Here is an 18,369-nt window from a genome sequence, read left to right on the forward strand (position 1 = left end):
TTAGTTCAGTAAGTGTTTTATTGATCACCGCTTATTCTCAGGTCATCCCTGCCTGGGCCCAGGTGACACACATGCATCTGAATGATTCCCTGCCTGGAGCTTTTCTCAGTGCAGTGTTGGGGGGAGAGAGAGATAGAGGCCATGGATGACAGCAGATGTAGGCACAGATGAGGGGTGCCTTAAGCCAGCCAGGTGCCTTAACCTAAGCAGAGTTGTAAAGGACAATAGAGGTTGACCCGATGTCAGGGGTGGGGAGAGAGAGGAAGTCACCACTCGGTGACATCAAGCCCACCCAGAGGCTCCATACACGTGGGAAGCAAGTCTGGACTGGAGTTGGTAAAGGGCCACGTAGTCTGGGATGCTCTTTGCTTTGTCTAAGGAAGTTAGGATGACGTTGCCCTGGGATGGCAAGCAGCATCACAAGCTTAAGAGCTTTGGCAAGATCTCTCTCCATTAGATGGCTGTGCTGACTTCTCTGCCCACCCCCGCCGCCACATACACTTTGTTTCTGTGGCTCTGTTGGTGTCAACGGCAAGGAAACAAATTCTGCTGGCAAGGCGCTGGGCTTTCGTGCAGGTTGCAATCACACTGGCTGTTCTAGCTCCCTCCGCATAGCTTACACCACAGCAAAGCCCGCAGGAGCGGGAGTGGAAAAGAACCTGTAAATATGAAGGTCGGTTCCAAAGGCACATTATTGGTTTGTTGTGTAATACCCTCTGGTGACATCGAGGCCTTATTAGTAACTAAACATCTGTCACAACCGCAATTATATTTCTTGTGCCAGGATTGTGTTTCTACGATTGTCCTGTTTAAACGCGGAAGGGAGGGTGTGAGTTATTGAGGCAACTGACTCTGAGTAGATAACCACCAGCACTGTGCCGGCAGTAAGTTTCTGTCAACTCCTTGCAGAATCTCAGCGTCTCTGCTGACGTTCCCTTGGTGTGCTCACAAATCTCTCTGAGAACATCGCCCTGGACCCCCGATGCGGCTGCCTGAGCAACCTGGAGAGGGGAAGCCTGAGAATGAGGAAAAGGGGGGCAGAGGAGCCCCCGGAGGGGGAGAGGAGCCGCTGAGGACCCGGGCCCCCGACTTCCCCACTTGGCAAGTCTTCTCCCCCAAACCCCCGGAGAAACGAGCTTTCTTGAATGTTTGCTCAGGACTTGATTGTGTTCAGCCCGCAGGTAGGGGGTGGTGTGGGAGCTGGAAGCCTTTGTGGGGAGTGTCTGGGGACAGGACACCCGGGAGGGGTCCCAAGGGGATGCGCGTCCCAGCTGGGCCAGAGATTTGACGATCTGTCTTGAGCCTGACAGCTATCCATTGATTTTATCTGAGATGTGTGCACCGGCAAGGGGATGGGTTTGAAAACTGACTCTATTAGGGACTGATTAGGTTGGAGGGGTTGTTAGAAAAAAAAAAGCAACAGATGCCATTTATAGTGTGTGTACTCTGTGGTGGCATAGAAGCAGGAGCTCTGCATAGATAATTTCAATTAATCCTCACAATAACCCCATATGGGTGTTATTAACCCCATTTTTTTTTACAGAAGAACAGTAAGACAACCAGTAAACAACGTCACATAGGCCAGATCAAGCAAGCAAAGGTCAGCCCAGGACTCCTACCCATGTCTCTGAATGCAAAAACTTGTTCCTAACCATTAGACTCCCCTGCCTCTCGCCCGATTATGGGTGAGAAGGTCAGCTCAGGGGTAGGGGTTGTATGTGTTCTAAGTCACAGGCTTCCATGGGTTTGATCCTACTCTCTTTCTTTTCCTTGGAGACATTCATGGCTGTAAAAACTCAAGAGGAATTTCAACTCTGGGTGGTTTTGTATAGAAAGAAATTTTGATCTGTGTGAAGCTGACATCGAGGATTTGGTCTGGGTGAGTCCTTTAAACGGGTATGTTCTGCAGTGGTCTCCCCAAGGCTGTTTGGAATGGGATGCCCAGCCCTCTCTGTCACCAGCTCCTAGTGGGGGCCACGAGTGTTTATGGTGGGCACTGTGAGTTCAGGGTTAGGCTTATGGGGGAATAAAGGAAGTGGACATATTTCTGATGACTAGAGCTCCTGATCTTCAGCAATTTCTCTCCAGAGCTGAGGGCTGGACAGCAGGGACCAGCACAAGATGCTGTAAGACTCTATCCAGAACCTTCTCCAATACAACTCATTGTTTGGGAAATCAAGGTGGGAGCTGATGGGGCCTTTGGCCAAGGGTGTGCTGACCTGCAGGGTGAGCCATTCTCATCGACTCTGAGGGAAGGTCTGGAAGAGGGCAACGTGAAGCTGAAATGACATGTGCTGAAGGCAGGCTCAGAGGGAGGTTCTGCTCAGGAAAGCTGGTCAGGGGTCAGAGGACGACCTGGCCTGGGCCTCCCCAGCGCGGAGAGGAGCCCCAGCAGGAGGCATGGTCCAGTCCAAGGATGAAATCCCTGTTTGGTTTATTCTCAGGCTGGAATAAGTGATAGCATCCTGGACATTTGCCCTGGGAGGGAAGGAGGGAAGGACTGGGGCAGAGAAATGGTTCTGCATGTCCTATGGGATCTGTGGCAAATGACAGATGTGGCTGATGCTACAGAGGATAAGGAGAGTTGCACACCTTAGTGGATGAGAAGATATCATGCAGCAAACAGAAAAAGAAGTCCAGTGGAGTCAGAAACCCTTTTTTACTCAACATACTCCCACATTAAAAACTATTTCCCTATTTGTTCCTGTGACTTTGGGATTTAGGGTTTTGGGGCCAAAACTGTGATGAGCATGAGTTAGGCAGTTTAGTTTCCCTCATTTCTGGGGGCAGCAGTAGCCCAAGAGGAATGAATCTGCTTCTCCCAAGCCATCAGCTTCTCCGTGGGGGAGAGCATGAACTCCTCTTGGACCCCAGGGCTGAGGGTCTGTACGGCTCCTGGCTTGTTCTCATCACACATTCACAGTCATTCCCACACACCAACAGACATAACACTGTTGCTTACTCCTTCCTTGGGGGCAGACACACACATTTCTCAAAGATTTCTTTGTGCAGTGCACAGAGAGAGACAGCTAAAAGGAGGAGGGGTGAGATGGGGCCAAGGAATGAAGTTCCATGGTCACAGTCTCTGCACCAGGGCTTGGATGTGGAGGGGAAAGGGAAAACAGCCCACCTGGAACATGTTTTGTGTAACTTTCCATCAGTGAAGTCTCGCAGAGTAGAGAAGGTTGCCTCCCTGTCCTCTGGTTCCTTGGCTGGGAGCCTCCTTCAGATAAAACACGGGTGTTGAGTACTGGGACTAGTTTACAGAGCATCAGGGGCCTCAGTCCTGAAACACTCTGCGTCCAGGTGGTTGTGCCTGGTATGGGCAGGGTGGGCAAAATTATAAAGTCAGGAGGAGTCTCCTCCACGTGTCCCATCTTCCTGCCCCAGATCATTTTCCCATCTCCTGGTACCAATTTGGTTCCTAGTAACAGAAGTCCAGTAGAAGTCTCCTAAGTGAAAAGAGAAACATCTAACATCGTAACACAAGATCCCAGGCACTGGTGGAGGGTGGGAGAAGGTATGTCAGAAAATCCAAAGCCTCAGGGAAGTGAAAAACCCAAGAAAGCTGTTTCTTTCTGCCTGTGTATGTCTGTCTGGTTTCTCTGTCCATATATAATAAAAATTATCGCTATCAAGTAGCTGCCAATTTGGCAGTCAGCCTCACCTGGGAATTAGTATGGTCCCAATTCCAAAATCCCTGGGGAACAGGCTCATAGCTGCCCACTCCTGATCAAATCCAGTGTCCAGGGGATGAGGGCAGAGAGTATGAACATGGTTGCTTCTGCTATAAATACGTGGATGGAAACAGTGGAGAGACAATGAGAAGTGCGGCAGCTCCTCACCCCAGTTCCTTCAGATATTGGTTTTGTATTCCATTCTTGAAGTTGGTCAGCTACTCACGAGGTGCAGGTAAGGTGCTTGTTATTCATACTCTAAGTTGGAGCCCTTGAAAGAAGGTGGTCCCCAGGAGACGCAGAGGAGTGAACTATCACTGGTGGGACAAAAGCAGTGGGGTAGATGAAGCTGGCTGGGGGCACCGCAGTGGCCTGTGGAGAGAGACCTCATGCAGAGGCAGGGACTGGAGAGGTAGGACCCTCTAGCCTCCTCCCAGCCTATTCTCCTGCCTGTCAGTCTGGAAGATTACAGAATTCCCCAGAATGTCTATTCCTATGTCTTTGCCAAGGTGTGGCCGGACTTTCTCATGATGGATCTGGAGATGACCTGTAGCTGGGGACCTTCCTTCTCTTCTACTCTGAAGAGTCTTGCAAGGGCCCATAGCAGTGGAACCCTGCTTCTCTCGGGCCCACCAAGGTGCTGACTCCTTGGGCTGGAGGCTTGAAAGGATGCTCTTCCCCTATTGTCCAGACTCTGAGACCTGGAACTCTTTTGACCAGGTCTGGAGCTGACTCATGATTGGTCAGTAGGCCCAGGAGACCAACTGGAAGAGAGTCACCAAGGATAGAGAGATACACAGGTAGCTTCAGCAAACCACAGCTCGTAAACAACCCCACTACCATGGTGCTGTTCCAACCCAGCCCGAAGGAAGCTTTTCTAATATGGGGAGAAATGGATGTGCACTATTGATACCTGAGCTAAAAATACCCCATGTTCCAAACAAAGTGTTTTTTAGTATTTTGACATGAAAACGTGTAGACAAAGCAAGGTTTTAGAATGCATGACTCATTAAATTGCTGACTCTGAAAGCAATGGAAATTCAAAGGGAATTTTTCTTTCCCTATTACTCCCTCCCACCCCTGCTCTGAATAGCTTATAAAGAGATTTTCTACATAAACAGGACCCATAAACTCCTCCATGATTTAAGGTCCTGAGCAGTGAGAGGCAGAACGAACTCAAGTTTTATTGCCTGGTTACTAAGTTGGCTTCCCTAGTTAGGTTGGAATCATCAACCAGAGTCCCCCCTGGTCTGCCCATCCTAATTTCTCCTCCTCGTGTCCCTAACAGGTGTCCAGGGAATTCCATGGTCCCACCACGGCCACTGCTCCTCCCTCCCCACAATGCCCAGCTCTGCTGGACCCCAGCAGCATTCATGTCACCAGCCCTAATGAGGATGCTTCATCACCGAGCATTAGCTCTGGGGGCTACATCCTCAGGGAGAGCACACACCATATGGTTCTGTAGAAGGATGCAGCGGTGGGCACCTCCATCAACTCACTGGGATCCTCGGGTTCTTTCTCGGGTTGAATGCAAGGGTTGGGTCTCATCAGTGATGTTCAGTTTTGTTTTGTTTTTTTTTTCTCACAAAACCTTTCCAAAATATGTCTTCTGGGGAATCCCAGTATGTAAGGCAAAAAAAAGAGAGGACCCATTCTGGTTGGAGCAAGGTCTGTGTGTGTTTGGGAGGATGGGGAGGTACTTCAGGGCCCCTGAGATAAACAGTGAGACCTTTCACTTGGAGAGACTATTGGTCGACCTTCATAGCATGGTTCCTAGAAAGTTGTGTAAAAATCTCACCTCTGACCTCTCCTTGTTGTCATCACCTGCTTTCCTTCCAATCACTCCCGTGCTCCTTGAATATCTTAGTGCTTGTTCTGTCTCACATCTGCCCAGAGTCCTGATGTCACGTGAGGAAGCTAAAACCGTGTGGATGACAAGGCAACATTTCCACCTCATGTTCCCTCAGATTCAACTCATAGAACTCACACTGCAATACTCCCCTCTTTAACAACCTCCTTGATGGTGTTTACCACTGTTATTCCTATTTCAGGATATAGAGCATACTGAGAGAAAATCTTACATGGATATGGGACATGGGTAGGTGATACTCATAGCCTTCAACTCCAACTGGTCTTCAGTGGGACTCAGAGGTTCTTCTAGCGACCAGGTCTCCTCCCCATGTTCCACCATGACTGTTTCACCCACTACCCACTCATCTAAGAATGATGCTACTTGCTCATTCCCAAATAAAACAAAGGACCCAGGAGGAAACTTCTCAACTTCCTGAGCACCTGTCTGTCACCTTTTCTGCATCCAAGTTCATCTTTACCCTTCCCTGCCCATCATAGTGGAAGAGGACGCCTTTCACCAGGTCAAGGACCACCTGCCACATGTGCCCAGGCATCTGTTCCCTGCCACCCTCTCTTCAGGGACCTTATTCCATCAATTGTACCTCCTCGGTTATTCTTCAACCTCTTTCTTCTTCCCCTAAGCATAAACATTCGTTCTGATGTCACTTACCTTTAAAAAAGAAGGCTGATATGAACTTTAAAAAAAATGTTCTTCAAACTTCTTGAAAAAATTGCCTACACTTGTTCTCTTTCTCCACCTTTCATTTACTTCTCAGCCTTCACTGTGGTCTGGCGTCTGCCCCTGTCAGTCCACTGGTCCTGTTCTGGCTGGAACAAGGGATAGTGGTAGAGCAGCAGGACCAATGCCAAGGAGTGAGCAGTTCAAGATTCAGCTCATCATCAACATTTATCTGATGAGCTTACAAAATCTATACGTTTGTGGGCTCTACCTACTAAACCAGGAGATTTTCAACTAGGACCTGGAAATCTGCTGACCCCAATTTCCTTCTCCCTGGGACCTTCACCAACAGCCCAGCAGGTCCCCAGAAGAATTGGGAGGGTCTCTGCTGAAACAATATCGCATCAGCAAGTGTACTTTGCCCTCTCTCGTTATGATGGCCAACTCTTTTCGCTTTCCCTTTCCCCTTCTCGATCAGTTCCAGCCGTCCAATTTCAAATGATCTTAGCAAAGAAACTTTTAATCACTCTTTCATTTTCCTGGAGATTGACCCTATCTCTTGGAAATCTTCCTTTCAGGACCTATTTACTTCCTTTGTGATTCTTCTAATACCACATGTTCCAAAGTTATGATCCTCAGAACATCAATGTTAATAAATATTCCTCTAAAAGTGCTTCATGGTTGGTAAAATTCGGGAGACGCTTCATACTATATCTACCTGTTAGAGAATATCAATGCATATTAAAATCTTAGCGATGTCGTACAGCAAAGAAAATGGTTTATCTTGGCTTAGCTCAGCTTTTCCAAGCACACTTTGAGCTTGGAACACTGGGTATGAGTAAATATGTGTGTATGTGTGTGTGTAAAAGCTAAGAAATCACCCGCTAAGTGTTTATTTCCTCTCCCTAGGACACGCCTAGTTCTATGCAAATGATACATAATTGATATACCCTGGGCCCAGGGAATGCTAACACCCATATTCAACCAAACAGCATTAATTGGTGTGCCAGGATTTGTGCTGGGTGTTGGGAATTCAGAGATAAGTAATCCCTTTCCTCTTACAGTTTATAGGCTCATGGAAAAGATGGATTAATACTCACCACAGAGTTTATGTGTTAGGATAAATTCATGCACACGGTATGCCTTGGGACGTGTCACACATGCACACACACACACACACCAGGCAGTTGTATGGCGCCAGGGCACACCATTCAATTATACAACAAGAATACAATGTGAATGTCACCCCCCTGAAGTTGTGCAGTATACCTAGAATAAATAAACCTATATCCACCTAAGTATTCACAGTTTGTTCTCACTGATGTGGTCATATTACCCTGCAAGATTTTTTTCACTCAACAATTTATTACCAACATCCTTTTCTGTTGTACTCTGATTGATTTCAGCAGTTCTCTCTTGATGGCTGTTTAGGCTGCTCTGTTTTTGGTCTCACAAGCAGTGCTGCGATGAGCATCTCTATTTATCCTTATGAACTTGTGCAAGTATATCTAAATATAAATTTTCTAGAAGTGAAATTTCTGGGTCAGAAGGTATACACTTTTTTTTTTTTCCTTTTGCTAGATTTGCCAAATTGCTCTCCAGAATTAGGAACCAATTTACCTAAGGGAAGGGCTTCTGAGGACAGGGGACACTGGACTGGAGGGGAAGGAGGCAAGAGAGGAGAAGGGCTTGAAGGTGATAATTAATGGAGCAGTGTCTCTTAGGAAGCCAGGCGGCATGGGATCAAGAACACAGTCTTCACGAAGAAAAAATTCTACACGCACAGCCAAAGTGTAAATTCTGGACTCCATAGAAAATGTTACAAATGATCTTAGCTGAGAAATTTTGATCACTCTTGCACCCTCCTGGAGATTCTCTAACTCAAGTCTCTTCAAAATCCTCCTTTCAGCCAGGATCCATTATTTCCTGCATGATTCTTCTAAGAAAACATACCACATTTTTAAAAAATTTAATTTCTATTTTATATTGGAGTATAGTTGATTTACAATGTTGTGTTAGTTTCAGGTATACAGCTAAGTGATTCAGTTATACATATACATATATCCATTCTTTTTCAGATTCTTTTCCCATAATATTATGGGAAATATTATGGGTTAATACAAAATATTGAGTAGAGTTCCCTGTGTTGTACAGGAGGTCCTTGCTGATTATCTATTTTATATACAGTAGTATATGTTAATCCCAAACTCCTAATTTATCCCTCCCCCCTCACGTTTCCCCTTTAGTAACCATAAGTTTGTTTTCAAAGTCTGTGAGTCTGTTTCTGTTTTGTAAATAAGTTCATTTGTATCCTTGTTTTAAAAAGATTCCACATATAGGTGATAGCATATGTTATTTGTCTTTGTCTGGTTTACTTCACCTAGTATGATCATATCTAGGTCCATCCATGTTGCTGCAAATGGCATTATTTTATGTGAAACATGCCACAAATTGATGGTTAATATTGTTATTAATAAGTATTCCTCTAAAAGTACTCCATGGTCAGTAACCCAGTTGGCCCCTAGGAACCTGATTTCTTTAGAAGAGCTTTGGGTATCAGGATGCTATATGCCTATTTTCCTGGCATTTGCATGGGGGATGCAGCAATGGACCAGAGCATGTCTGGCATCATAGGATAAACAGGGTACATGTTCATGCGATGTACTTTTCACCTCATGGCAGGTAATCTAAGACAGTTTAATATTAAAACAAAGCTTGGTATGTTCTGGTGCAAGATACTAGTTTTTAAGACAAAAATCTTGGGCTTCAAAACTGGGTCCTTGCTTGCAGTGGGATGTTTTGGGCTATGACCCTGTCATTCTCTATCATCAGAAGCCCTTTTATGGAAAAATTGAGAATCCCTGGGCCAGACCAAATTCATCTAGCACACTCCCTGTGTTTGTATCAAATTTTAATTTGAGCATTTTGCTCCTATCTGGAAAGTGGGGCAGGGGGAGGGGGAGACAGTGAAATCCATGCCCTGACAGACTTGCTATCAGCAGAAGACTGTAGAAAACAGCACTTTCCCTCAGGGTTCAGGCTGTCCTCCCCATCGTAGAGCTCAAAGGGGACTGGAGGGACACAGAGGCCTCGCAGGCCTGTCCCACCAGATGTCCCTTCCCCCGTCTCTCCCACCGGAGCCACATCCAGCTCTCTACCCGTGGTCCACATGTGGCCATTGCAGGAACCTTTCCCCCTGGATCTCTCGTTTCTTCTTAGTCCAGCTACTACTGCTTTGCAATAAACCACCCCAAACTCAATACCATAAACCAGCAAACATCTTAATGCTCTTGGAATCTCTGGGTCAGGAGTTCAGTGTGGATGGCTTATCTCTGCTCTGTGATGTCCGGTGCCTCTATTGGAAAGACTCGATGGCCAGGGGCTGGAATCATTTGGTGACTCATATGTTTGGCGCCTGAGCTGGGCTGGCTGAAGGAGCAGCTCAGCTGGGAGCATCTACATATGACTTCTCCACATGGCTTGTCCTTCTCCCAGCGTGGCATCTGGCTTCTAAGACAAGCATCTAGGGATGAGCCTTCCAAGAGCACCAGCTGGGGCCTGGTTGGCCTTTTATGACTTGGCCTTGTAAGCATCCCTTCTGGCATATTCTGGCAGTCAAAGCAGTCCAGATCCTCCTAGATTCAGGGGGTAGAGGCGTAGAGAGGACATATCAGTGGCGAGGAGATTCAGAGAATTCGGGGACCACATCGTAAAACTCCCACAGTTTTCCTTCATGGATCCTGGATCCTTATGCTACCTGCGCCCAGTGATGTACCTCTGTCAGCGTCTTCTGGATTCCTGCTGGGTGGCATGGAAGAATAAGAATCTGGGTGGCGGGGAGTCAAGATATCCACAATCCCGTGGATAACTCAGAACATTATTATGTTAGAAAAGCATTTGTCTGTCTTTAAATTCTCCTAACCTGGTGTGTGCCAGACTCCAGAAGGAGAAAGGACAGGGCAGAAAGAGCCACGTTGGCAAATAGAGGAAGTTTCGCCACATGGGCAGAGACATTAACCAGGACAGGATTTCAGGAAAATCGATAGAATATGTTCCAGGAGAGAGAGTGGCCAGCCCACCCATGTCATGATACAAGTGGTCCATTCCACAACTCTAGGGGTCACTCAGAGTGTAATTAATTGGGCCCTGGTCACACAGAGCTTTGATGGGACTTACTTAAAGAAAAGGAGTAGCTGGTACCACTGTGCTGCTGTTGGCCGAATATCTGTCTCATTCCCTTAGCAGGGTCATCTCCTCATACTATATTCGGGGGAAACAGGTGGGCCTTCAGTATGTACGTGAGTCAATCCACCTGTAGCTGATTCTGGTTACCTGCCCCCATCTAAGGGCTTAGCACCATCTCAGCCCCATGCTGCTTCCCTTCCGGTCCACGCCTGGGACTCTGGGGCCTCCGTGTTTCCTCAGTAAGCAGCAGCTACCAAGTCATCAGCCCCTGGAGGGGAGGTGCTGGTGCAAGGGTGCGATTTCCTTTGCCTTCTCTCAATTCCCCACCCGGCCATCATCACACAGCAGATGGATATAAATCACAGATTTCACTGAAGCCTTGGGAATAACCAGAGTAGGGAAAATTTACCATCTACAAAGAAATCTTCATAGAGTCAGAAAAAATAATTTCAATGTAGGGAAAAATTACCATCTACAAAGAAATCTTCTTAGAGTCGGAAAAAATAAAAGTATTTTTAGAGGGACTTTTCATGCATGCATCCCTTTGGCAGTCTGGTGAAGCCTGTGAATTATGTTTTTAAAAGCATGAAATAGAATAATTGAGGGAACAGTAAAGGAAATCAATTATTTTTAAGTACAGTCGCAATATTAGACAAAACAAATGTGTGATGTAATAATACTTGCGCTTCCTTGTTGCTGCATTAAATAATAAGATCTGACAGCGGGTGTAATAGCAATCATAATTTTGAAATACTGTAGTCGTAAGTGTAAACAACATGGGGAGATAATTCTGACAACTGTAACGTGGTAGGAAAATATTAGCGGCAAAATCACAGTACTGCTAATTCCATTGCACCATGTGGCCTGCGTTCGTACTTGAAGGATATGCTAGATTCCGTTTAGAGACTGATGAAAATAAAGGTATATTCTTTCTCATCCAAATTCATGGGCCCTTTGATTCTATCCTCAGGCTTCCAAGGGTGAGAGTCCCCCAGGACCCCTGTCTGGTGCATTTCTTAGTCCTGTTTCCTGGCTTCTTTCTTCAGGCCTTCTCTGGGCAAGTCGCCATCTCTTTTTAGGAAACCCGTTCCCCGACTACAGGACCCAGCTCCCTCTGACTTCCTCCCCTGCAGGGACAAGCCATAGAACTCAATCCACCCTGGCAGTAGGTGATAAGAATAACATTGTGGCAAATATTACACAGGTGCATGTTAATATGAAGGCTGAGGCTAAGTCAAGAGCCTTCTTACCCCAGGGCAGGATGACAGGTGTTTGATTTCTTGGGGAGACAGTGGGCTTCCAAGCCAGACTTCATGGGCAGAGAAATCTTGCAAGATTAAAGTTCATAGGGAAGACTCAGACCTTTGGATTCTTCTCCTAGTGTAAAGAAGGTATCTCTGACCACCTTTCAGGCTTAACAGTGAGGCTGGAGCCGGAAAGAAGGAGCAGATGACACAGGAGAAGTAAAGGAAACTTCTTTATTTTCTGGTTAGAGGTTGGAGGGAGGAGGAGAAATGAGAAAGAGGCAGGAGAGCTAAGGGATGTGCTGCTTCCATCTCTCTCTCGGCGCCCAGGGGCTGCATGAGGTCAGCACTAAGGACAGAGGCTCTGGTCTCAGCCCTCCATGGGGATGTTGGGAGCCCACCACATAGGGCACCTGCCCCAAGACGTCACCTCTGGTCTGGTTCAGTGTGTGGAGAGTGGAACAGGGTAGCTGTGGGGCAGAGACACTGAATGAAGAGGCGGCTGGTCTGCCACAGAGGCAATGCCAAGGTGTCCCCAGAACAGAGGATGGGTGTAGACTCCTGGGCCAGACTTGGATGGAGGGTAAAGCAGAGACCCAGGGATGTCAGCCACATAGAGCTGAGAGGAGGCCAAACAGGAAGGGCAGATAACAGGACTCCTGGGAGCATTGCACCAACTGCAAGAAGGACCCCCAATCGGCCAGTTCTAAACTTCAGGTTTGGAGGCCAGCAGGATACCTGTGACTGTGTGACAAGACACATCACCTATGGGAGACAATATGAGAGACTAAACATTTTTAAAAAATAAATTTTATTTTGGGGGAACATTTTTAGATTTACAGAAAAATTGAGACGATAATTGAGTTCCCATATACCTAACACTCAGGTTCTTCCCATTCGCATTTCACACAAATACTGTACGTGTGTTACAATTAATGAATCAATATTGATACAGTATGATTAACTAGGGTCCATACTTTGTTCACATTTCCTTAGGTTTTATCTCATGTCCTTTTTCTGTTCCAGGATCTCATCCAGGATATGGCATTACATTTAGTTGTCATGTCGCTTTGGGCTCCTCTTGGCTGTGACAGTTTCTCAGACTTCTCTTGTTTTTGACGACTTTGATAGTTTTGAGGGGTATTGGTCAGGTATTTTGTAGAATGTTCTTCAGTTGGGACAATAAAAAGATCAATGGTTGCTAGGAGTTTGTGGGGAGAGGGGAGATGAATACCCAAGAGTACAGAAGTTTTTATGAGCAGCGAAAATACTTTGTATGACGTTATAATGATGGATATATGTCATTATACTTTTGTCCAAACCCATAGAACGTGCAACACTATTCACTTCATTAAAGTGAACCCTAAGATGAACTGGGGACTTTGGTGCTTATGATGTGTCCGTGCAGTTCATCCTTGGTTTAAAAAAAAAGCCTTAAAAAAAAAAAAAAACACTCAGGGTAGACGTTTTTGGCAAAACTTTTGTTTCATTTTTGTATATGTATACATATTACATATGTGTGTGTGTTTGTTGGATTGTGATGTAAAATGTACTTTTTAGATCAAAAAAGTTTGCAGGCCACTGTAGTTAAATTATACTGGCAAATAAAAACACAAATTAATCTCAAAAAAAAAAATGAATGTCCCTCAACTGGGATTTGTCTGCTGCTTTTCTCATGATTAGGCTGGGGTTATGGGATTGGGGAGGAAGATGACAAAAGTCAAGTGCCATTTTCATCACATCATACCAAGGGTGCATAATATCAACATGTCTAATCGATGTTGATGTTGACCCTGACCACCTGGCTGAGGTGTGTTTGTCAGGATTCTTCACTCCAAAGTTACTAATTTTTCCCTTTTCCATACTGTACTCTTTGGAAGGAAGTTGCTATACACAGGCTACACAAGAAATGAGGAGTTAGGCTCCATCTCCATGAAGGCAGAGTATCTACATAAATTATTTGGAATTATTCTGTACAGGAAATTTTGTCTCTTTTCCCCCATTTATTTATTTATGCAATCATGCATTTATTTAGTATGGACTCATGGGTATTTATTTCATATTTTAGGTAAAGATGCAATACAACTTTGTTTTGTTGCTCAAAGGGTTGTAGCCTTAGCCACTGGGAGCTCTTGGCTCCTGTGTTTTGAACACTTTCTTACTTCCTTACACTACAGGATGCTCCAGGCTCATCTTGTGTATTTCCTGACCCAGTTTCCTGGCCTGGTTTCTTCTATTAGAGAATGGTGTTAGAAACCAAGGTCTGAACCCTAGGCATGCTTGTTGCTACTGAAGCATTGTTGCTTCTAGGCCCTCTCAGCTAACAGAGCAAGAAAAAATATAGGTAGGTATTAACCTATGTATATACACATATCTATACATATTTCTATATGTAACATCTGTAGCTATATCAAGCTAAATATAGCTCTATACTGATGTCTCCAATGCTATACTCCATTACCACATGGATCCTTCTACCAGCCTCCCCTTTCTTACCTGTAAACTCCCACTCCAACAGAGAGAAATCTAGCTCCTATCATCCACCATCCATTTACTTAATTGTTTAACTGCGCTAACATGTATAGCAGTATCAGAACTGTTAACATGTACACCTGTGGGAAACAACTTTATCAACTAAAATGCTTTATAGCACCTTTGCCTTTAGTTTTCCAAATTCCACTCATTTCCAAACTTACTTATATCAGCACTCCTCCCTTCAGTGAGGTTGCTTCATACATGTGTAATAGAAATTGATTTGTCACATTCTGCATTCCATCCTGGATACCTACTGACCTCCTGATTTCTTAAAGTTGCATACATTAAGGTTCACTCTTTGTGCTGAAGTTCAATGGATTTTGACAAGTGCATATTGTCATGTATCCACAATGACAGTATCATACGGAATAGTTTTGCTGCCCTAAAAATATCCTGAGCTTCACCTAGTCAGTCTTCCTCCTTGATTTCTGAACTTCTGCAACCACTGATCTTTTCTATCTCTATAGTTTTGCCTTTCCAGAATGTCAAATAATTGGAACCATACAGTATGTAGCCTTTTTAGATTGGCTCCTTTCATTTACATATATCCATTTAAGATCCATCTATGTCTTTTTGTGGCTTGGTATCTCATTTCTTTTTTTTTTTTAATTTTTATTTATTTATTTATTTAGTTTTGGCTGTGTTGGGTCTTCGTTTCTGTGCGAGGGCTTTCTCTAGTTGCGGCAAGTGGGGGCCGCTCTTCATCGCGGTGCGCGGGCCTCTCACCATCGCGGCCTCTCTTGCTGCGGAGCACAGGCTCCAGACGCGCAGGCTCAGTAGTTGTGGCTCACGGGCCTAATTGCTCCGCGGCACGTGGGACCTTCCCAGACCAGGGCTCGAACCCGTGTCCCCCGCATTGGCAGGCAGATTCTCAACCACTGCGCCACCAGGGAAGCCCTCATTTCTTTTTATTGCTGAATAATATTCCATTTTATAGATGCACCACAGTTTATTCACCTATTGAAGGGCATCTTGGTTGCATCTGATGCTTTGGTGATTGTGAATAAAGCTGCTATAAATCTATATATTATATATTTACATTTGTACATATAAATATATTTACAAGTAAATATAATGCTATAAATCAGCATGCAGATTTTTTGTGGACATAAGGTTTCAAATTAGTTGGCTAAATACCTAGGAGCATGATTGCCGGATAGTATGCTAAGACTATGCTTAGCTTCGTAAGAAATTTCTCAGCTGTCTTCCAAGGTGGCTGTACCATATTTGTATTACACCAGCAAGGAAGAAAATTCCTTTTGCTTCATATTTTTGATAGCAATTGGTATTGTCATTTTTGTTTTCGGTTTTAGCCATTCTGATAGGCGTGTAGTGTTATCTCGTTGTTGTTTTAATTTGCATTTCCTGATGACATATGATTTGGAGCATCTTTTCATATGCTTGTTTGCCATCTGTATATTTCCTTTGGTGAGGTGTCCGTTCAGATCTTTTCCCCATATATTTCATTGGGTTTTGTTTTGTTTTTTTATTGTTGAGCTTCAAGATTTCTTTGTATATTTTGTCTATAAGTCCTTTTTCAGATACATGTTTTTCAGATACTTTTCCCCAATTTGTTATTTTGTCTTTTCATTCTCTTAGCAGTGTCTTTTGCAGAGCAGAAGATTTTGATCTTAATAAAATTCAACTTATCAAGTTTTTCTTTCATGGATCATGCTTTTGGTGTTTTACCTGAAAGCTCATTACCAAACACAAGATCATCTAGATTTTCTCCTAGAAATTTTAAAGTTTCGCATTTTGCATTTAGGCCTATGATCCATTTGAATTAATTTTTATGAAAGGTGTAATTTCTGTGCCTAGGTTCATTTTTTTTTTTTTTTGCATATGGATCTCCAATTGTTCCAGCTCTATTTGTTGAAATCAACATATACTTTCATTCTCCTTGTGATCTTCTGGTCTCCTAGGAGGGAATATTGGAGAGAATATGCATGCATGCACACATTTGCAAATACTCACCCCACAAGGACAATCAATAATTCCCAGAGATAGTTCAGGATAAGTCCATATAAAACAAGAAAACTATTTTATTAAGGGTAACATAATCTGCAAAATGTCCCCTGCCCATAATGGAGAAAGCATTTTGCCTCCTTCTTTCTCTAAGTCATTCTCAGGGATGCAGTTATGCACAAGAAATGAGGATTATGTGATGATCATGTTACAACAGGGTCAACCTGCTCTATATTCCCACCCTTAGCTACACTATGGATTGGAAATTAGCTATGAATTCACCGCTGTTTCTCTAGACTGGGCAGGACTCAATGTTTATATAGGACTTTTCTCCTCAGTATAAAGACTACCTCCACCCCTTCCCAGAACAACCCCCAGGAGGTGTGAATAAAGACGTGTATTTGCAGCTACACAAGGACCTTCTGTGCCAGCTACAGGGTACAAAAGTGGAGACAGTATCACATAGGTCCTGCTCTCCAGGGCTCACATTCTAACCAAAAATAGACCTGAGTTTTAAAAGCAGTGTTGAGAACAGTCACCAAGTAGTCATTTTTCTGACTGCCTGCCCCTCACTTTTGAGGAACCTAAGCTCCCCAAAGTCTCCAGAGGTGTTTCTCACATGCCTGTGCACCTGACGGTTGACATATTTCTATTTTCATCATCTTTCATCATCAAGGTGATACCTCCTCTCCTGTGAACCTCTGGTGCCTGATAGGAAAGTTTCTATTGCTGATCCTTGTGGATGTGGCCAGTGCTGGGACATGACTGGACCATGCCCATGGACTTCAATGAGCTAGAGGGCTTGTCACCAACACGTACAGTATTGATTCAACTTAGAGCCCTTCCGAGAGGCTTGGGGTTTTTTTTGTTTTGTGTTGTGTTGTGTTGTGTATTGCCTATACATTCCAGTGATACCCCCCACCCCCGTCCTTGAATTTAAAAAATTTTAACAGCACATCTCTATGTGTAAGTTTCTTCTTATTAATTTTGCCAGCAACATGTGATCCACTTTGATCTTCATCCTTATTCTTTAATCAATTCAAAATTTTTCTTTTTTTTTTTATTATAACTGCTTTTCTATAGTTTTGGTTTATTTCTTGGGACCACCTATAATTCTCCATTAGGTTGCATCTCCATTTCTTTGCCCTACATACATAATACATTTTTCTTTCAACATATTAATATCTTTGTCCTTTCCTTCTGCATTCTGAGAGGGCTCTTCTAATTTTTCTCCCACATCAAATCTTTGATTTGTTTTCCAATGAAACATCTACTCTTTATTGCCTCTGATGAGGACTTGCATTCTGCCAGATATTTCTTTCCTTTTTCCTCCTTTTCTTGCTTGCCTCTTTGCCTTCACCTTGATTTGCTCTCTCTGTGTCCCCGTCTCACAAAGTTCATGCCTTTTTTATCCTTATGATGACTCTGAGGACTGAGGACATGGTTTCTAAAATTTACTTCTGTTTCTTAAGATGGCATCTTCAAGAACAGGCTCTTTCCCTGAGCCTTTAGGACAACATTTCCCTTCCTACATATTACAGTGTCATCTGATAGCCTTCATCTGAAACAGTAACAACAACAACAACAGAAACTAGATAAGTATATAAAACAATGGTTTTCAAGGTATTATAATAGGGCAATGAAAAATAGGGAGACCTAAGAAACAGGAAACAAAGTGAGTGCTATGATTGCCCCAAATTACTGCCTGAAGGGTTTCCAGGCCTCAGTGCGGGGAGGAGGACCTCAGACATAGCAGAGCTTTAAAATGCTGGAGTAAAAACTGATATGATTTTAAGGAGAAATAGACGTATCTACAGTTATGGTTGGATATCTTTTTTTGTTTTGTTTTGTTTATTCGGTTGTGCTGGGTCTTAGTTGTGGCAGGCAGGCTCCTTAGTTGCACCAGCATTTTAAAAAATCTAACATTTATGGAGCTCATGTTATGTGCCATACTGAGTTGTAAATATTTTTTTATTTTTATTTATTTTTATTTTTTATTTATTTATTTTTTTATCAGTCATCAATTTTATACACATCAGTGTATACATGTCAATCCCAATCACCCAATTCAGCACACCACCATCCCCAATATGGTTGGATATCTTAACACTATCACAGACTTGAGTTGAATAACACTACCATTCAACTTGATGTAATCAGAGTTTATAGAATACTCCTTCCAACAACAGCAGAATACACATTCTTTTTATGTAAATATGGAACACTTACCAAG

At 43.9% G+C, this 18,369-nt stretch overlaps 1 protein-coding gene across 1 annotated transcript in view; it reads left to right on the plus strand.

Annotated features, from left to right (window-relative positions):
* Window positions 1-982: 982 nt before the first annotated feature.
* Window positions 983-18,369, plus strand: part of CALN1 (calneuron 1) — a 440,912-nt gene continuing 423,525 nt past the window's right edge. Inside the window, exon 1 of the mRNA XM_061209354.1 lies at window positions 983-1,105. Coding sequence (XP_061065337.1) covers window positions 983-1,105 — 123 coding nt within the window. The remainder of the gene's footprint in view (window positions 1,106-18,369) is intronic.

Source organism: Eubalaena glacialis, chromosome 13, assembly GCF_028564815.1.
Source record: "Eubalaena glacialis isolate mEubGla1 chromosome 13, mEubGla1.1.hap2.+ XY, whole genome shotgun sequence".
Lineage (NCBI taxonomy): Eukaryota > Metazoa > Chordata > Mammalia > Artiodactyla > Balaenidae > Eubalaena > Eubalaena glacialis.